Consider the following 21,997-nt stretch of genomic DNA (forward strand, 5'->3'; position numbering starts at 1 on the left):
CTCCCTGCATCTCTTTCCCCCTCCTCTGAAAAAACATAAATGCCCTCACTCACCCACCCAACATACACCCACCACACACAAGCACACATTGCACACACCTGCAGCCACGTCCAGCACACCAACACCCCCTACAACCACTCCCTCTACCTCCACTCCTAAACCTTTTATCCACGACAGACCCTGTGTACCTAAAAAGGTTTTCCTTGCCAGTCTTGACCTCTTCCCCGCTCCTGTCCCATCCCTTGATGCCCCTAAGTGTTATGTCTCCCTGCCTCCACCCAGACCTTCCACCTCCCAGTCCTCCCATGCCCCTCCACCTGTAAAGAAACCACCCCCTTCAAAGCCCAAGGTCCCTACTCCTACCCAAAAATCCAAACCCCCTCCCCCACAATCAAAATTGAAGCCTAAACCCTCCCCCTCCCAAACCTAAACCCAAGGATCCCCCTCCCAAGCCCCCACCACCACCCCCCCTTACTCCTGAGGTGCCTGCCTGCCCCATTGATGCCCCTGGCATGTGGAGGCCAATTTGCAATCAGGAGTCAAGTTGGAATAGCTGTGGATGTTAAGTTTTGAAAAATTGTCCTGGATTTCCTTCAACGTGGCTGTGTTATAGCTGTGTACTTTGATGTTTATGTAGTATATGTAAGGGATGTATCTATGTTGCTGCATGCGCTGGGTTGATGACTTGTGCCATGTGCTTGTTTTGATGTGTTGTTATGGGGGGGGGGGTGGCATTGTTTGGTAGTGGTGTGTTGCGTCTGTGTGTATAGTGATGAATCTATGATGTCCTTTTTATGTTGGTTGGACGTGACGTGTCAGCTGAGGCCTTGTTTGGATGTCTGTACTATTTATATGATTGTGTGTTGTTGCTACATATTGCTGCCAGTATGTGTTGTTGGGTGGAGTTGTTCAATGTGCCTTTCTGACTATGAGTTTGTGATGTTGTTGTCATTGTGTGATTGTGGGTAGTTGTGTATGGCTGTGTGTGGCAGTGGTGTGCGTGTGTGGTGTGCTGTGTGAATGGCACAGGTCTGTTGGCCGTGGTGTGTGTATTTGGCGATGTCCGTGCCGGGTGTGTGTTATGTGTGGGTGTGAAATACTGCCCTTCCCTGTAGTGTGTGCTAGGTGGGGGTACTTACGGTGCTGTATTCGCCATTGTGGCTGGTCCTGATGGTGAATGGCAAGATACAGCAGTGGAAAGACTTCCAGTTTGGGTTCCATGGCGGCCGTGGATGCGTCTGTGTATCTGGAGGTTAGTGTCTCCTTTTATACTGCCAGTTTCCGCCAGGCTTTTCGTAGCGGTCGCACCGCCCCAGAAATCCTGGCGGTCAGCTGACTCGTAATATTGTGGGCGGTGTATTAGTCCCTGCTGGCCTGGAGATGGCTACCGCTGTCAGAGACGGCCCGACTACACAGGAGGTGACTTGGCTGTGTTGCAGTTGGATCACCGTTGTGGTCGGAATATGGTGGTCTGTACCGCCGGCCTGGCGACGGTGCGACAGCCACCACCGACGTGGCGATCCAGTGATGGCCAAACTCGCAATGAGGGCAAGAGTGTTAAAATGGAGATTCTCATTCCCACAAGGGCAGCTACTCTTTTGCTGTTTTGTCAGCCAAACTCTGGAATATGCTGCGTTTCGAGTTATGCGATGCACAGTCAGAAACTATCTTCCAAAAAACACCTCAAGTTATGTTTTTTTTTGTTTGTTTTTTTAACACCGGCTAAAATTCATTCTTTTCCTCAACTGCTATTTTACCTCTGTCTTTCGGTCCTGAGACCCCATTTTTGGGTAGAAACTTTGCAAATTGTCATTCATTCATTCTTCCCGTGGAGGAATGGGATTTTCTTTTTGAGGGTCATTGATGTTCAGTGCTAAGATGCTTCTGAAATTGCATCACAGCAGCTGACCCACACTGGCAAACATTGGAATATTTTCCACAGTGTGGTCTTAATTTGGAAGGTCATACCCTTGGAGCATGTTGGAATGAGCTTTACAAGTAGGCCCCAATCATCAGAAGTGTGAGGGGGTATTATTGTCAGAATTCAGGGGGTACCTCTGAACTTATAGGGCTGGCTCTTCTTCATAACTCTATGGCTGGAAATTCTTGCAAGAGGAAAAGGAAGCAACTTGCTGTGCTAATGACTAAAAACCTAATTCTGAGGAAACAGGATGATCCCATTGTAAGAAAGTTTGATCCAAAGATTAATCGAGCTACCTAAACAAAGATGAGATTTTAATGTTTCAAAGAGGGTGGGCAATGATATGGGAACATGTAATGAGGTGTGGGTGTCCTTTAATGAGTTTGACATGAGAAAAGATGAGTTTGCATTAACATGTCCATTACCTGTGTGTTTTTTGTGTGTGTGTTGCATTGAGACGTAGCAGCAATCCTGTCTCTTTTATTTCTGTATTTCATGTTAGAGATTTGGTTTTTATTTGATAGAGGTACAGAGTCATGTTGTTTGCACCCATATTCTTATTTTGCATAGTAATGCTGACTTGCCTTTAAAATCCTTGAAGGGTAATGCATGCTTGCATGAATGGATGGAAAGGCACCTGTTCTTGTGATATGTATGTGGGAGAAGGGATGATATTTAGTCGGACCAGAGGTGTACTTCAGTCACGTCGCAATGAATTTGATGCAAATTAATGTGCACATGCTTATTGGAAATGTGTGTTGAGAAGAGTGCTTAGCCTTAGGCAAAATGTAATTGCTTTAATACTGTTCAATCCAACAATCCTACCTTTCAACACTCTGATCTACCTACTAGACGCAACCCCTCAACAATCAAGCAGCCAAATCAAAACTGATTAGCACACCAGTGGCAACATGTCACCCTCCACCTCATCTAAACACACAGCAGAACGTGGCAAACAGAAGGGCCACAAAAGCTATCAAAATACACTTGCTATATGTATAATCTTTGTATCTCCTCATTATGTGTTAGAAAATAATTATATTGTGTGACATTCCCACACACGTTTGCCTTCTTTGGCTGAACCCATTTTTGTTGGACACAGGACTCTGCACACTTTACTCATACTAACCAGTGGTAAAGTGATTGTGCTCTTCCTTTCAAACATGTTAAAATTGGTATACACCTGCTTTTACACATGTAATTTATTTGTAGGTCCCTAGGGCCTGTAAATTGAATACTTAAAGTGGGCTGCAGCACTTATTATGACACCCACTAAAGTAGCACTGTAAAAACCTGTCTCCATTCCTGCCATTGCAGCCTGGGTGTGCAGTTTTAAACAGCTATTTCGACTTGTCACAATAACCCTTTTGCAAGCCTAAACCATCCTTTTTAAGACATCTAAGTCACCCCTAAGGTAGGCCTTTAATGCCTAAAGGGCAGGGAGCATAGTATTTAAAAGTAGGGCATTTTGATTTAATGTTTTACATGTCCTGTCAGTGAACCTCCTACCTCAAAGTAAAAATAATTCTAGCTTTCGCGCTAAGAATTTTTCAGTTCTATTAAGGACACGGAGGCGAGGATTATGCTTCTCTTTCCATGCTCTTTATTTTAACAGCAGCCAATGAAAACCATGGAAAACAAAAAACTACATATCCCACATACCGATATGTCACGTGATAACCATAGAGGAGGAAGCCTATAAAGTGTTGCTTCACACCCAAACACTCCTCTTTCTTTGTCCAAAATTCGCAACAGATAAAGTCATAGTCTTAACATGAATCCTGCAAAAGCAATCCTGGAAAAAGATGAACTGGATAACGAAAAAGATGAATCCAACTCGTCTGGAAAAACTTGAAACAGTGACAGAACGGACCGAAATTACTTCTCGTCATTTCCTAGGAAAAATAAAATTCAGACCATAAAAAGTGAACATCATAAAATGATACTTATATCTACTACCAAATAGGGTGGGGTAGCACTGAAATACAATAAAATAATACACGAACTTCATATTTAACATAATGTACCACAAGATAACATATACATACAGTGCAGTGGGATAATCCTCGTCTCCGTGTCCTTAATAGAATTGAAAAATTCTTACCGCAAAAGCTAGACTTTTTTTATTCTATGTCAAGACCGGAGGCTCAGATTATGCTTGTTCAAAGCTGATTCACCACCTCCGATGCAATATCCACAATAGGTTTACAATAGAAAGTTTTAAAAGTCGAAGGAGAAGACCAGTCTGCTGCCCTTAGAATGTCCTCTAAACGAGAACCCAAAGCAAAAGACTTTAACGCCATAGCACCTCTGGAAGAGTGAGCACCAAATTTAGAAAAATCAATGCCTGCTTCATTCAACAACCAACGCATCCATCTAGCGAGGGTTGCCGATGAAACAGGATGATAATGCTTAACCAAGGAAATGAGCAATTGACCCCCCATATCAGAACAAAACTCTTCTGTACTCACCTCATAAGCTCTAAGTCACTGTACAACACAGAGTTTGGGGTTGTCCACAAAACAGGGATAAGAAACGGACTTCAGATTACATTTAGTTCTACGTGAAATAGAAAACGTAACCCCATCTGGGGAAAACTCTCTCCCAGCCAAATCCAGAGCTCTAACATCTGATACTCTCTTACATGAAATTAAACATAACAACATTGTGAGCTTCGCTGAAAGTTGTTTCCTAGACCAAAATCTATTGGAAGGCCAAGATTCTAAAAATTGAAGAACAATGTTCACATCCCAAAGGGAAGAGTAACGAGGGCGAGGAGGATTAGCCAGTCTGATACCTCTCATTAATTTACAAACAATGGGAAACTCTCCAATAGGTTTGCCCTCAATAGGCAAATGTCCCCCCGAAATAGCAGACCGATAATTATTAATAGATCGGTAAGCTATACCTGATGCTGCTAAGGAAGATAGAAAATTTAGGACCAGACAGCATTCTGCTGAAGAAGGATCTGCACCCCTAGCACCACACCAAGAACTCCAGTGCTTCCAAGCCGAAGCGTATCTCTTGTGAGTACTGGAGGACCAGGAACCTGCAATGAAATTGGAAGACTCCTGCGAAAGCCCTGGGATACTCCATCTTTCCCTGAAAGACGCCAAGCCACTAGAGATAGCTGACGCGACAGGGTCAGTGGATGTCGAAGACCCAGAGGGTCTTGGAGAAGATTCTCCCGGAAGGGAAGCAGGATCGGATGATCGCAACTCAACTCCATAGCCAACAGAAACCAAGCCTGAGACCTCCAAAGAGGTGTCGCCAGAATCAGTTTCGCTTGCTGACGTCTGATCTGTGCCAATACCCTGGGTATCATTAAAAAGGGGGGAAAGGCGTAACTCTGTTCTTGAGACCAGTTCTGAAGGAAGGCATCCGTGCTTGTTGCTTCTGGATCCGTCCTCCAACTGAAAAAACGCTTGGTCTGCCGATTGAGGCGAGACGCAAACAAGTCTATTGAGAAGGGACCCCACCGAGCAGAGAGTGCCCGGAAAACCCTGGGATGGAGTCTCCAATCGCTGTAATCTCTCAGGTGTCGCGAGTTCCAGTCCGCCACCAAGTTGCTGGTCCCTGGGACTGAAGGCAAAAGTGCCAAAATTCCTTGGCTATCTCCGCTAAAATGTGGGAACGAGTTCCCCCCAACTTGTTGACATATCTCACCGCCGAGATATTGTCCACCCGTAGAAGAACACAACAGTTCGCCCTGAGAGTGGAGAGACTCTTGATCGCAAATAAGCCGGCTAGGAGCTCCAAACAATTGATGTGGAGGTTCAGCTCCGTGTTGGACCATCTGCCTCCCGTGGAAACTGATCCGCAACGGGCTCCCCAGCCCCAACGACTGGCATCGGACTCTATCACTAAATCCGGGTACGAGCTGAAAATAGCTCTGCCGTTCCAGGCTTCCATATGTTCTAACCACCAATTCATCTCTGCATGAGATTCCTCGGAAAGGAAAACCTGGTCCGCATAACTGAGACCCTTTTGTAGATGGGAGATCTTTAACCGCTGAAGGGCTCGATAGTGTAGAGGACCCGGAAAAATCGCTTGAATCGAAGAAGAGAGCAGGCCCACCATGCGGGCAATTGTCCTCAATGATAGTCTGTTTGGATAATAGAGACCTCAACTCTCTCTTGATCGAATGAATCTTCCCGGGGGAAAGTACCAATAGAGATCGGACTGAGTCTATCTGGAAACCCAGAAAATCCATCTTCTGAGAGGGAGTCAGAATGGACTTCTGGGCATTGATTATAAAACCCAGGCTCTGAAGCAGAAACACCGTGCACTCCAGATGAGAAGACAGTAAGGGGGTCATTCTGACCCTGGCGGTAAAATCCGCCAGGGCCAACGACCGCGGGAGCACCGCCAACAGGCTGGCGGTGCTCCCATGGGCATTCTGACTGCGGCGGTACAGCCGCGGTCAGAAACGGAAAACCGGCGGTGTACCGCCGGTTTCCCGCTGCCCTGGGGAATCCTCCATGGCGGCACAGCTTGCTGCGCCGCCATGGGGATTCCGACCCCCATACCGCCATCCTGTACAGAATGGCGGTATGGGGTGTCGTGGGGCCCCCGTAACAGGGCCCCACAAAGATTTTCAGTGTCTGCCATGCAGACACTGAAAATCGCGACGGGTGCAACTGCACCCGTCGCACCCCTTCCACTCCGCCGGCTCCATTCGGAGCCGGCATCCTCATGGAAGGGTGTTTCCCGCTGGGCTGGCGGGCGGCCTTCTGGTGGTCACCCTCCAGCCCAGCGGGAAACCCAGAATACCCGCGGCGGTCTTTTGACCGCGCAGCGGTATTCTGGCGGTTCCAGCCAGGCCGGCGGCTTCCGCCGCCGGCCGGGGTCAGAATGACCCCCTAAGTCTTGATTTTGGGCCATGATTAGGATATCGTCTAGATAAATTATTAGACGGACCCCTTGCGAACGAAGGAACTCCACAACTGGACGCATCACCTTTGTGAAACACCAGGGGGCAGAAGACAGGCCAAAGGGGAGAACTTTGTACTCGTAATACTCGCCTTCCCATTGGAACTGAAGTAATCTCCGATGCGGAGGAAAAATAGGAATGGTCAGGTAAGCTTCCTTCAAATCTAAACGGACCATCCAGTCTCCCTCTTGGAGAATGTCTCTCAACAAATGAATGCCCTCCATCTTGAAATAGTGATACAGTAAAAAACCGTTTAAGTCTTTTAAATTTAGAACCAGGCGAGACCCGCCCCCTTTCTTGTCCACTAGAAACACTGGACTGACAAACCCAGAAGGGTGAAGCGGTACCTTGACGACGGCACCCTTTGTTATCAGGGCAGATAGTTCTGCTGAAATGAGACCGTGTTCTTGAAGGGAAAAATAAGTTGGCCGAGGGGGACACATCTGAGACGGGGACTCGTAAAATTCTAGTTTGAACCCCTGAACAGTCTCTAAAACCCACGCATCTGAAGAAATCAGACCCCATGCTTGCAGAAATTTCTGAGTTGTGCCCCCCAACATTACGTCTGAACTTGCAATCAGTCTCACCTGAGGCTCCCGACTCCTGGGAGAAAGATTGATGGCCTTTAGATCTCCCACTGCGGAATCTGCCCCGACCAGATCTTGGTCTTGATGGATAGAAGGTTGAAGAGGAGGAGTCGTACTCCTGAAAACCGCCGCTTCCTTGATGGTAGTAACCACGTTGAGGGCCCTGTTGGTTGAAGCGGCCAAAGGCACGCCCTCTGTAGCGTCCGGCCCCTCTAAAAAGCGGATGTAGCACCTTTCTGATTGAACCCTGGGCCTTGTCCAAACTGGCGTAGGTTGAAACAAATTTCGAAAGTTCCTTTATGAAAGGGGAACCAAACAGCAAACCCTGGGCCACAGGGCCTGATTCAGAGGTAGCTAGATCTGCCAATTTGGGGTCTAACTTCATCAACACTGATCAGCGCCTCTCCGAAGACATTGCGCAGTTGGCGTTGCCCAGGAAACAAAGCGCTCGTTGGGTCCAACCCACTAGAATGTTAGGGTTGATGGGCTCACCTGACTCCTTGGCCTGAAAAGCCAATTCTAAAATCTATGTTAATGGGCCAGAGATGTCCAACAGCTTATCCTGACATCCACGCCAGGCGCGATCTATACCCTTCTTTGGGTCCTTTCTAGATTTTTTGAGGAAAGTGACCAGAGAAGGGTCTAGTTCGGGGGTCTCAGTCACCTTGGAGGGGAAATCCAGCCTAGGGCATTCAGACCGCAGCCTGGACCGAACCTCCTTATCAAAGCTATGTCTAATGTGGGATTCCACATAATCCGCCACTTCAGGAGGTGGTACCCAAAGCGAAGATGTGGGATTCACAATGTATTCCGGCTTGAATGCCAGGACCCTAAGGGTAGGTGCTTCCTGATGATGAGCCTTCTTCTTGCGCTTGCGAGGGGGATCATCTCCCTGCTCGGAGGAGTGTTCAGAAGAAGAAGAAACTGGGTCACTTACAGCTTTCTTTTGTGATCCCGAATTGTAATCATGCTCCTTGCCATATTTCTAATAAGGCTTTCAAAGTCCGCAGAATGCGGATTAGTACTTTGGTTAGATGCTTCGGTATTCACCGGAAAGGGAGATTCCATGATGGGTTGAATGCACGACGGGGCTATCCCAGCTGGATGTTCTGCAAAACCCAAAAGATGGTGCTTAATGGGCTTAATAACTTTAGCCAAAGCTTGATTAACTGTATGACGCACTCCTGCGTCAAGAGTATATACCAAGTCCTGTTCAATGGAACACGTTGGTTCATCCAGATAATATTCATCATCGGCTTGGTCTTCATAGCCAGCCATACTGTTATACAGCAGATGTGCCCCAAAGGAGCAGAAGTAATGATAGCAAAACAGGGCAAACAAATGTTGTTGTTTAGGGTGTGGAGGGAACTGCCCTGTGGCCAGAGACACCATTAGTGAAGGCCCAGCCTGAATGGATAGGAGCTGTAACATGTAAACTCCAATTCAGAGGAAAAAACGCTCTAGAGAACGAGCGTGTAATTATCTTTATATCTGTACAAAAACTAAATCTTGCCTTCTGTCAAAGACGCTCTAACCACGAGCGCATGATAATTAGGCCCCCGGTGCAGAGTAAATAGACAACTCGGCCCGGCTCAGAAAGACGCTTGGAACACGAGTGCTGGATAATAGGCCCCCTGGGGCAAAGTCAATAGAGCTCTGACCGCTTCAAGCGGTTTCATGAAAATGCCCCCAGGGCAAAGCAAATAACTTTTTGGAGCCGGCAAGAGACGCACGCTAGAAAAGGCAGCTGTGCGGGCTCCAGAATGCTGAGGCTGTTGCTGAGAGCGCGTTATTAAATTTATACCGGCCATAAAAACGAGGACTGCGCGGAGACGCACGAGTCCTCGCTCCTCTGCTCCCACTCCACAAAAGTGAAAGCGAGCCGAGCGGCCGCTTTTAGGGAGGGAAAGAACCCGCTCCCAAACTCACACAAAGTTAAATACAATCATATGTAATAAATCAAAGAATCACTTAACTGGCTGCGAAGCAGCAAAAAAAGAGGAGTGTTTGGGTGTGAAGCAACACTTTATAGGCTTCCTCCTCTATGGTTATCACGTGACATATCGGTATGTGGGATATGTAGTTTTTTGTTTTCCATGGTTTTCATTGGCTGCTGTTAAAATAAAGAGCATGGAAAGAGAAGCATAATCTGAGCCTCCGGTCCTGACATAGAATTGTTTTTCACTGTGACAAGGCTGCCTCTCCCATTGAAAACCACTTTGAATGATTAATTTCAGTTTGGGAGCAGCTAGGAAAATGAATCAAGGGCTCTTTGTAATGGCATTTAAAATCCAACTTAATGATAAAATCAGTTTTTATAATATTATTCATGAAAATACACTTTTCTAATGTCTTTTGTCTGTCAGAAATCAGAGGCCTTCATGTCAGTGTCAAACTGTCACCTGATTACTGATGGCTCCTCTGTGGTGAGATATGTATTGCTCCCAGACAGTGGACAAAGGGGCCTGGGTGTAGGGAGTGAGTTCCCCTCCTTAAAGTGCAGTTTGGAGGCCTGTGGCAAGCCCCTTCCTGAACTGCAAAGGACACCCTACTGTGTCAGTGACAACTGAAGTTCACACATAGGCATGCCCCATATATCCCCCCATCACCAGGCTGGCTTCAAAATTAGTAATAGGTTAGAGGGTGGACAAAGAATTACTCCCACCCACGGGCTGGCACTGGACATAAAAGTTGCATCCCCAGAACTCCCCTCTGAACACTTTTGGACCTGAGAAGAATTTGAATGACTGTTCTGCAGTCTAAAGAACATTAAGGTGGATTGGACCTGCTTGCTTACCTATAAGTGACTCCAAGCGTTGCTTGGTTGACCTTTTGTTTGAGCTTCAGGGACAAGGTCCCATGGGCATTTTCTGCTTTCCATATGACCAGTCCCAACTGGACTTGACCCTGGTCCCCTCTGCTGGCCTCTGTGAGAGTGAGTCCTGACCTTCAAGTACTGTCCCAAAGATCTTGACCCTTGGTTGTAGTCAGAATATACACCTCCCTTCCTAACGGCAAGCATCACTAGATTTGATGTGAGCATCGACACCAACAGTCTTTGTTGATGGCTTCACCAGACTCGATGCCGAGCAGTACCTGATCGACATCAGCAACCTTCGGCGACTACTTCACCAGGCCTGAAGTCAAGCGGCCACCAATCAACAGTGGCTCCCTGTCATTGTTGAGCCATTCCTCAGATACAACTTGCCTTGCAGACGACTCGCCGATGTCCATGTTTCCTCAAGAAAGCCTTCTAAGTCAGAAGGTTAACTTACCACCGGGACAAACCTGGTCCCTGTACCCCACTGATAATCCATCACAGTAAGACTTAACTTCTGACTTTGCCCTGACCTAGTGCAACCAGATACTCGCAATTGGCGTTTGGTATTTTTTTATGCTGTTTTTAAGAATTCAAATCTCTGGTTCAACTTATTGACTTTTTGTCATTTTAGTATCATTTTATGTATTAGAATATTCTCTGTTTTTCTAATTTGGTTAATTACCATTTGAGTACTGCATAAATACTTTACACATTGCTTTAAGCTAAGGCTGGCTGATCTGTGCCAGGTTACCAGGGTGTTGAGCATAGGTTTTTTTTGTGACTTTAGAAGTTCAATGTGATGAGGAGTGTGAGTATTATTTGAGGTGGGTTCTCACCCCCCTCAACTAACAATCCAATTTCTTACAATATGAAAAACCCATGTCCTATGAACGAAGTCTGTTTTTTTTTTTTTTTCAGACAGCATACCACTGAGTAAGGATAGTTCAGACTTCCCCTTGCACATCCCTTGCACAATATTAGCCTCACCTAATTAAACCCTATAGCATGCACCCAATAATTACAGTGCTATATCACTCCCAGTTGGTTACATGCCACAAATAACCCACACATGTTTACACCAGCCCCCTTCTGCAATGTAGTCTCAAATTATCAAAGCACATATTGCTAGCTCTGCATTGTTGCATGGAATGGCATATTTCAAAAATTCTGCAAATGCACATGCATGCCCTGAGTTTCGTCACTGCTTTGAGGGCAGGTTCTTAGACTTTATATTTTTATGCAGCAGTGCACACTGCAGACAGTCCAGAAGCTATCAAGCCCTTGGCAAATGGTAAATATGAAGAAATACTAAGAAGACACAGCAGTAACATGCTTCAAAGAGCGTTAGTGTTGTACACAAAAGTCTATAGACATAACAGGAAATTAATTGCTGGGTTAGTGGCCAAATGCTTCACCTCTCCCCACACCACCGTTGTCTTCTTAGCAGTGCCAATAACAAGGACGTTAGCCTGACTATTTCAAATAAATATTGTTTGGTGACATCTTTAGAGCCCTGAGATGAGGTCTACGGTGCCTTTTTTCCAACACATTTCCTTGAATTGAATGTGTGCTACCATTAAATGGTAGATGAAGGTTTTTAGGACCTTTTCTCATACATAGGGAAGTTCAAGTTCTTCATGATCTTAGGAACAGAGACAGTATAAACCAAAAAGAAGCAGGGGGAATTTTGATTAAAAAAAAATTTGTGAAAGAAAGGTGTAGGCTCAAGGGCAAGAAGTCTTGTGACTTTATAATGGAGAATGCTTAGCTGTTTGGAGGCAAGCCATCTCAGGATGAAGGATCTTTTCACTTATGCTTGCAGTGTCTCTTCAGTGCTTCATGATCACTGTTGCCTTTCAGCTAGATTTGTGTTGTATAAATACCGCATACATATGTTAAATGGTTAATGCTTGCTGAAGGCAACTGATAGAATAATTCAAATTAAGAGCAGGACAGAAAGTGATTTATTTAAATCCATTTGCTATGGAAACGCTTCATGGGAATATGTTTGCTGATATTCAGATAGTACTTGGCACAGCAAATTCTGCTGGTGTAGGATTTATATCTGGAATGGAAGTTATAAAAATACAGCTGCTTGAAAAGGGTGGTAACTTGTAGGAAAATATAGAAAACTGATGCTTTAGCTATGGTGTAGTTGTGCCCACTGGAAATCATAAAACGATATGAAGTAGGGTTAGAACTCACTAAAACACAAAGCGCTGGGACACCATGGCGAGGCTCACATGCTTTTTTGAGCCCATTTTCTTCCCTACAATGAATGTTGTTCATTAGTTCCAGTATCCAGAACTAGAGAAACCAGGAGGAAGGCTCTTCTACACTTATGATATGTTTCTTGCACAATCACATTTGCCATAGAGGCAGTTCTGGCTTCTAGCAATCTTTTGGCTGCCATATTTAGCCCCACACATCTGGAGTAAAGTTTTAAAAACTATAGGTGTTGGTGACACTTTTTTATATTAAATATTTTGCCTTAACACGACATTAACATACATGAACATGACAATGTTATTTGTACAGAAAACACGTTTATTTACAATTAGATTAGATTGACCAAAGCTAGTATAGGCCTGCATTTGAAAAGTGCTAACGTTGGTTGTCATCTTGCATTGTGAACCTTTTATTTCTAGGTGAAGCTAGAGTCCTAATTATCAAACGCTATGTTCTTTTGTTTTCTTTCCTGAGTGAAGAAATATGTTCTTTTCTTTGTGATTATCAAGCAATATTTTAATTAGTAGCACTTTTCTGAAGACACCGGCAGAGTACAGGCTGGTCTCTGTACCTCATCCTGTTTGTATTAGTATAATATTTAATATAAATGTTAGAAAACCCAATACCACAATATAGCAACATCCATGACAAAGTGGTTTAAGAGTGTTTAGATAAAGGCCAATGACAAGCCAGTCTCTTTTTTTCTAAATGAAGAGCGTACCTGGTAACCAAATAATTTTTGTTAATTAGGGATGCTACTTATTCAAGTGCAACCCCGATTATGATTGTTGCGTTTGGATATCGAATGTTCTCAGACAAATAAAGAATACTGTAATCATAGGATCAGAAGAGTAAGTAACACCTGTGTAAAGTACTTTTCTTGGAAAATCTTTGAGGAGATGTAGATAGAGATGTATATACCTACACAGTTTTTGTTGCTACTTTATACTTGTCTGCCCTTTCAACAGCTACATACAAGCATGTATAAACAACATAAATGAACCTAATGATATTTTCCAATTGTTTTATAATTGTGAAAGAATATAGCCATTCTGTATCAGCCATTGTGCAAAGTTTTCAATAAACACCTGTACAGAAATGTAAAACTTACTTTTTGTAAAACAATTTATCAATACAGTTTTTAAAAAATCAGTATGTCTGATTCACAAAGTTATTTATGCATTCAATTTCAACTTAAATGTGCAAATAGCTTGTTTTACATCTCACGTACAGACAGCTTTTAGCTGTTTGTTGTAACAGACCTATTGTGCGCCGTACCAATACGTGCAGTGGGCTTTGGTTCAGCTCATTGCTTATCATTTGTTGCCTTTCTTGTCAATCTAATTATTTGCAGATCTAATTTTCTTGCTTCTTATTTGATGTATTTCCTTCCTATTCTTGTGTTGGTCCCTCCCCTGAAGCATAGCTAGTTTACCATCCTTTTCATTGGATGACTTGTATCCTTCCCTGCCTTACATCAGGGAACTACGTTTCTCTTTTTCGGAGTGCATGTTTTTCCTTAATCTGTCCCTCATGTGCTGCTTCCCCCTCACATCCCCACCTCCCATGTTTTGTGTTGCTTCCCACACCTCCCAGCCTGCTTGTAAAAGCACAGAAATTGATATGTTTTTCTCCAAGGATAAGCAGATTTTAGCAAGTTTGTTTTGTTTTATTTTCTTCTTTTTGTATAGTCCATGGGAGACCAGAGGCAGCATTTAAGGCACTAAAGTGTTGGGGATGGGTGGGAATGTGTACTTAGACCCTGGGTTGCTGGAGAGCAGTAAATGGCCATAGCATTTGTTTGAGTTGGATGCAGCAAGCTTTTTTCCATTAAATTTGGAAACTTCCTTATTCAGTGTTCAGACTGCTCTTGTGTTCCAAAAATATCTATGCAATTAGTCCCACTGTTGTATTTATGAGCTAGCTCATGTGCAACAGACTTTTTTAATTCTGCTCAGGGTATCATATGTGAAAACTATTTGAGAAGTAAACCCACGCCGTTATAAATGTTGCAAATATTGAATTCAAGGTTTAGTTTCAAGATACCGTAAGATATGTGTTTGATTTTTCTCCAGTATTTTACATTTTTTTCAACAGTGCTAGGTCATGATCGTAAAGGTATGTTTTTGATTCACAAGTCTTGGTTTTCACATGTGCGAAAAAAAATTAACCAGGCATACTTTCCATGCCTTTCAATCCTCTTCCAACTGCAGGAAGTGGACGTTCTGGAGGGTAATGCCCTAAAAGTTAGGATCACGTACAAGCACACTTGCTTATGTGTTCACACTCATTCATGCCATGAAAAAGTGTGGGAATGAGTATAATTGGTTGCAGTCTAGGGGAAGGATATGCTCCTTTAGAAGAATATTTTTTCCCCATGAAGAGGGGAGGGGGGTTAACAAGTACAATTGAACTCGCACAAAACACTTCCCGAAGACTTAATTTACACTGTTTGCAATTACAGGTTCTGGAATGCCACCGCATTTGAGTAAATTGCAATTTGAACTGCTGCAGTTCTCATGTGTCTTCTTGTTCCGAATCCCAAAACAATGTCAATGGACATTTGCTCCCAAGACACAAGACAACCTGTGGGGGTAAATGTCCATTTCTTTTTGTGAGTCAGACTCATTGAGACATGTTACATTTTTTACAATTGTTAAACATTAGATGAACAAAATCACAAGTGGTTGAGGGTGGCAGCTTGGAGGAGGACACAAATATTGTCAACATAGCCTTGACTAAAAACAAAAACTTTACCTAGTCGTTCACAACATAGACATATGTGTAGAAATACTGGATGTGGGTTGGCATGTTATTTTAGTAGGTTTCATGGTGTAAATGTGATGTTTTCAATGGCAGTTTGTCTAAAAGTAGTGTTTATTACAGGTGTAGAACATTTCCATCACAGTTGAGGGATTAAGACATTTTGGCCCTCATTACGACTTTGGTCGTCTTTTTACAAGACTGACAAAGCCACGGGCACCAGAAGACCGCTGGCGGTCTTCCGACCACCATATTACGAGTACTGTAGGATTTCCGCCACATTTTGGGTGGAAATCCTCCAGTAGTCATGCTGGTGGTCGGAGGCACATGGGCGTTTCCACCACAGGCCACGCCCTGCCCAAAGGACTCCACCAGCTGTATTACAACCTGCAACACGGCCTGGCGGTGTCCTGATGGTGGGGCGCTGCCGGCGTTTGAAGTGCCCGTTCCCGGCCAAAGGGTTAATTTCATTAGTACTGGAGGGGGGGAGGTGCTGTTCTGGTGGGGGGTGGGAGGAAGGGGTATGCTCTTCTGGTAGGGGTGGGTGGTACTGTTATGGAGGGGGGTGGGAGGTATTGGGCTTGTAGGAAGGGAGTTGGGGGAGTTGTCTGCCAGTGACAAGAAAGAAATTTACGGTCACCGCTAGCCTTTCCGCAAGGGTTTTTGTGGCGGTGCTGCCACCGCGGAAACCCTGGTGGAAAGCCGACTCCTGGTTGGAGATGCTAATCTCCAGCCCGGCGGTACAGGCGGGATGTGGCGGGTTGGCAGAGGCCAACCCGCCACATTCATCATGTGGCGGTCTTCACCGCAGGCCCATCGGCATTGAGACCGCCACCGTGGCCGTGGCCGTGGCAGTCAGAAGACCGCCAGGTTCATGATATGAGGGCCTTTGTGTTTAAACTAGTGTCTGATCACCAGAACATTTTCACACATTCCATTCCTGCTTGGTACCTATGTTCTACATCCTTTATTCATATCTTCATCACAAGCTAAGAAGATTCATGTGTAGATATTCTTTGGGTTAAGGATGTCATACCTTTCTAATACCCAATATAGTGCATAACTGGGAGAGTAAAGAGAAGAAGGCACTAGCTTAATGTGTGAAAAAATATAAGGAACAAAGAGTGTTTCTTGGTAGTCTGTGCTGGTGCTGCCTAATACTGTGATTGCAGAATACTAACGGTTCCTAGTCTTACACCCTTTCCTTTCTCCACCCTTCACTTTCTGATTCTTTACCTGGTTCTTGCTGCTTCTTCGTAGGTCCTTGCTTTCCTCCTGGCACTGTTTTCCAATCCTTCCTTCCTTCTTCTTACTCCCCTTTCTGCCTTTTTCTCTCTCCCTGGGTCAAAGTCTGAGGATGAAAAATAGATTGTGGACCACAAAGGCGAGTGACAGTGCTCACCACTCACAACCGTTACAAGCACAAATTAAGCACTGCAAAGGTCATTTTTATCAGCCGATCCTGTAGTTCCGGATTTCTTTGTTTAGATCCAACTATACCATATTCAACATTCTAAAGTGCCTTGTGGCATCATGCAGCACTTAAGGAAGCCATGAAATAAATGAATAATTAAATTATGCTCTGCTCATTGGGCATATTATCCGTTTGGGGCCTTCTCTAAGGACACACCTTTAGTGGTGGTAAAAGAGCACACAATTTATACGTTCAGTTGCCAGTTTTCTCGACCACTGGCACTTGATGCTACAGATCACAATTATGGGTGTAGCTTCTATATTAAATGTTTTATCCAGTATGTTTTCCTCTGTTGTGGAGGACGACTATCCTCTGGGTGCATGATTACATTGCTCCTTTTTTTGGCCTGATTTGACAGCTCTTCTGTCTTTATGACGTACTGTTACCACTTGTTTACAAACAAACACACAGTGAGCATTGGGTCTACTCAGAGGATTATCACAATCTCACTTCATGGCGTTGGCTATTTGCTATATCATCCATCTTCCAGCATGTGCACGAGAGGCTATTTTACATGTGAAAAGTACACTAAATCACACTGGCTGTGACATTAGGGTTTGTAAGTCCTAGAAGCGCTCTATACAGAAATCATTCTTTTTTGCTGCTTTTTGCCAAGCACTGGCACGTAAGCTTTGCAAACGGCATTTATGAATGTCTTTGTTTACATGGATTTCCGCTTTAAAAGTGTGACCATTTGGCTTTGCCAATCGTTCTGTAGTGCAGCATTTCTTTTCCATTCATAATTTTCCTCTGTCAATGTCCTTGAGGAAATTCCTAGAATATATATTTGTATATTTTGCACAGATCGCTTTGCCTGCATCCTAGTCTAGCTTTAAAGCTGCTGCAAGCAGATGTAGTGAATATACTGTAAGTGCTTTGTAATGTAAGAGGGAAGTATCCGGGCTGCCTAACACGCTTATAATTTCTTTCTTTTTTTATTGCAGGAATATTTTTATGACCGATACTTGGGTGAGTTGCCATAATATTGGGATAGAATGTTTTATGCCTGAAACTGTACTTTAATTTATTTCTATGCTATACGTATTGAATGAAGCATGTCTTCTGTGCTAGAGTGTATTAGGTTTCACATGCCTGGGCTAATTTTCTTTAAAAGCTAAAAGGGAAAGCCGGTGACCTTATTCTTTGTTCCAAATTTTGCTGCACACGTTATAAATGAGATAATGGCTTTGCCTAAATATTTTGTGCACAAGTATCTGATTGGCAGAACATCGAGTAAAGAAAATCTGGTATGCATTGATGATCTTGATTCATACACAGGTGCCTCTGAATTGACTTTGTGTCCTCCTGTTATCGGTTTGTCAGTTCTCCTAGCGAGCAGCCCTTGCCCTCAGTCTTTAGCAGGTCCACTGGTTTTAAGAGATTTGGTGGTTGCAGCATTTTCCACATATTTATAGATGTTCCGCGTTCTCCACATAATCCATCACGTGCTGCATAATCGGCAGATTTTAATAAAATACATTTGTTTCTAGCTCAAACGGATCAAAAGTTACTAAAAAGTCTGCAATGTCTGTTGCTCCATGGTAAAAGCACCTTTTCAAAGGTTCACAGGTCACATTTATCGCTTCCTTTTTTCTGTTTCTGTGTGTTAAACTGGTACTAATGAGATGAACCCTTTGGCCAGAAAGTATTAACATGTAAAAATGAAAAAATAATGGAGTAATACTAGCAAAACAATTGCTGCATAACTTGCCTTTTCTTGCCACATAATTTAGTCAACCCTGCTGCATAATTTGGTCCTTTCTTGCTGTATAATTCCAGTGACCCCGGTCTTTAGTGACACACCAGTCTGTCACTTGCTAAAAACAGAGCACACTGATTGTGCACACTTATTCCAGATTGTCCATGAGGAATGGCGTAAACATATTTTGCCATGGTTTTTAGATTTAAAAGCTGATACTAATTTTGAGGCAAAGCGCCCTTTCTCCATTCCCTGCACAGCAAGCAGAGTAAAATGATTGAGAATCACAGTGTTTTTTTACTCCTATGCGAAGCTGTATAAAATATGGCAAATTGTATCTTGCTTTTTTAAACGCCGCCCTATCAGTGGATTTCAAGTTAAGTTTAAAAGTGTCTGAAAGTGAACTAAATACCTTACAGGTCATTCTCCAGAAGAAGGTAAGAGCTCCAGAGCAGTTTTCAGCTACAGTTTGAACAACCATGCATAGTTTTGGTGTGTGAAGTACCCGGAATTGATTTTTGCGAAATTAGTTCATAAGCTATGACGTTGTAGATATCGGGTGTGACGTGTGATCTGGTGGTTAAGTGGCAACAGTTGAAATCAGGTTCTAAGCCTGGTATCCTTCTTTGACCTAATTGTGTAATTCTTAAAAACAGCCATTTTATCTACTTCAGATAGTTCCCCATTTGGCTACCAGTTGTACTGCTTGGAGATTGTCTAAACCTCAGTGTTACGAGCCATGTAAAAAACACGAACTGACCGAGTAGCCCGGCATTTAAAATGGATGCTCCGGGCTACGGTTTTCTTTTTTTGTCGAAAGCCAAGCGTTTGAAGTGAGCCTCGGGACAACCCCAGGGGAGTAATACAAATATGCCTTAGAACTGAAAGAATTGGCTCCTCGTTAAGGCGTGTGGACCACGCTTCCCAGGAGTCTAACCACGTTTTTGTACTGACTCAGACTGGAGCGATTCTCTTGAGCGACTGGCTAAGTTAAGGCTTTCCGTGTACAAGCCTCTAATGGTTTGACTGGAACTAAGGCCCTTAGTCACTTCGCCGCCGGCCCGTTTTGTCTAAATTCAGTATAAATAAAAAAACTGTTTTTCATTGTGCTTTTCATGCTTAGATTACATGCTTGATGTATTCCACTTATGTAATAAAAAATTATAAAATAGAAATCGAAATGGCCTGTAATCCATCTGCTTTTTATATTCACAGTGCATTTAGCAGTGGACGCTGTTTTTATATGTGTTTTATTAACACTGTTGTCACATCTGGTGGAGTGGTTGTGCAGTTTCCCTGAGTAGGTTATAATTCCGCCACTCTACATCAAAGCTGAAACAGGTCTAATAAATGAGAAGAATTGTTAAGGCACCTGGAGGAAAGTAATTTAACAAGGTTCTGGAACCACCCTGCAAATCATTTCTTGAAGAAACACTGGCAACCTTACTGACACCTTTTTCACTGTGGTGGCTGCCAAAAAGTAATAAAAATTTCCTTTTTTTGTCTGCAGAATGTATTAAACTATTTGGGTCGCCATACGCAAGGAATTCTGGCCTCGTTACTTGCGTACACAGTAAGTCTTTTTTATTGTGTATTTTGTATTACAGACTTGTCTGGCTGATTTATATTGTCTTATTGATCTAGCCACTGCCACTTTTAGTTTATTTCCTTAAGTCTTTATAAAAAGGTTACTGTGTCTTCCATGTTGATAAATGGAGTTCGATTTTAAAACTTCAAAGAAGTAGATGTGCTTTAGAAATTATGATTAGACACAAAACAATGAACAAGAGAAGAAAGAGGCTTAAGGAGTGAAAAAGCCTTTGCTGAAAGATAGTGTGGTGTGTAACTCCTGTGGTGAATAAGACAGGTGCCAGCCCAATACCATCCAGTGATCATAATGTAAAGAAAATGTTGGGTGTTGGGAAACCCTTTTAATGTGCACTGACAGAAGTCATAAAGAGTGGATCATATATGACGTGATGGTAGGACCATCCGCAAACCTGCTTGAGCAGAAATCTTCTAAATCCCAGCACCATGTATTTGCTATTCTATCCAAGACTTGAAATGGGCAGGTACTGTTAACTACTGAGTAGCTGAACTTCTTTATTTTGAAAGGGAGAGTCCCTGCCCTTCAAAGCAGGGGTGTATTAATTTTAATGGGAGAGTCCGGCATTTCTTGATAAATCTCATTGGTGAATGCCTGAGTTACTATATTTACATTTCTATACATTTCAATTTAAAGCACTGATGTTTGATTTTTTTTCTTCACAACTATGATGGGCATTAGAGATAGTTTGGACTTCACGTTGATGGCCCTCCAAAAATCTTCCTCCTCACAAGTTCATACCTATTTCAATCAGTCAGTCAATCAATTAGGATTTATAAAGTGCAGCAAATCACCCGTGAGGGTCTCAAGGTGCTGAAGTTGCTAGCTGCTTCTCGATGCTCTGTTCATTCGATAAGTCATGTCTTGAGTCCTTATCTGAATTACCAGAGTGATGCCTTGTTCCTGAGGTGCAAGGGAAGCTTGATACAGGCTTTGGTCACCAGGTGGGAGAAAGAGTGTCCTCCGCTGTTAGATCAGTGGATCGGGGAATTGTCTGTAAGGAAAAGGTGAGGCAGATTGCCACTGTCTGGCCAGTTGGTGGAAGGGATTCGTTTGTTGATGTATGCTGGTCTTTCGTTGTGCAGGGCTTTGCATGCATGGGTCAGCATCTTGAATTAGCGTCTTTTCTGGATAGGGAGCCAGGGTAGCTTCTTGAAGTGCAGGGTGATATGAGTCTGTTTGGGGAGGTCAAGGATTTTACTATGCAGTCCGAATTAATCTCTTTAAAGTCTCCAGCCTTGTTGTATTGGCAGAGCAAAATATGTAGAGTTGTGTATCTTTGAGTATTGAAAACCTGATCCTGGACATACCTTCAGGAATTGGAAACACCACAATACATTTGTTTTAGAAATATTATTCTTTAGCGGGAAATTAAATTAAGTCCTTTGTATTAAGTAGAATTGTTAAGTGGGGCAACCTTAAATGGGGGTTAGTGAAAACATGATTTTATTTTAGAATATAAGCGTGTGATAATGCAGTGCCATTTTCGGTCCTTCTTGGTTCTGGGCTAGCATTCCTGTTTATAGAATGCTGGTTTCAGTATAACAAGGTTAAAAGAAGGAGACATCTTCCTGGTGGCCACAGTTATCCGAGGCAGATAGCATTTCTGTAGTTGTCTTGTATGCCTACCTTGTATGCAGGAGAACTACAGGGAAACGTAATTTGATCATTGGTAACATGTTGCTTTTCCTTTTGGTAGGAAAGATAGACAACCATGTGTCATATTGGCGTAGCACTAAAGCCCTTGAGAGGCTAATGATTCAAGTGTTTTTAAGAGAGTGTTACACTAGATAAAATGCTGATACACTTGTGGTCTGTAAGTGTTACTTGGTTGGGGTGGCCTGTGAGTGATGTTATGGAGAATATTTTGGAGGGAGCCTTTGCTAAAACACCTCTGATGTCATCACTATAATGTTAGTGCTGAGTAGAAGAGAATCTGAAAAGGTGCGGAGGCCAGGAGCCAG

General features: G+C 43.5%; 1 protein-coding gene across 2 annotated transcripts in view; it reads left to right on the top strand.

Annotated features, from left to right (window-relative positions):
* The window catches only part of GAS6 (growth arrest specific 6), a 333,398-nt gene that overhangs the window by 62,526 nt on the left and 248,875 nt on the right, over positions 1–21,997 (top strand). For both annotated transcript variants that reach the window (XM_069204632.1, XM_069204633.1), the window contains exons 3-4: positions 17,673–17,697; positions 19,938–20,000. In XM_069204632.1, coding sequence (XP_069060733.1) covers positions 17,673–17,697; positions 19,938–20,000 — 88 coding nt within the window. The remainder of the gene's footprint in view (positions 1–17,672; positions 17,698–19,937; positions 20,001–21,997) is intronic.

Source organism: Pleurodeles waltl, chromosome 8, assembly GCF_031143425.1.
Source record: "Pleurodeles waltl isolate 20211129_DDA chromosome 8, aPleWal1.hap1.20221129, whole genome shotgun sequence".
In the NCBI taxonomy this organism is placed as follows: domain Eukaryota; kingdom Metazoa; phylum Chordata; class Amphibia; order Caudata; family Salamandridae; genus Pleurodeles; species Pleurodeles waltl.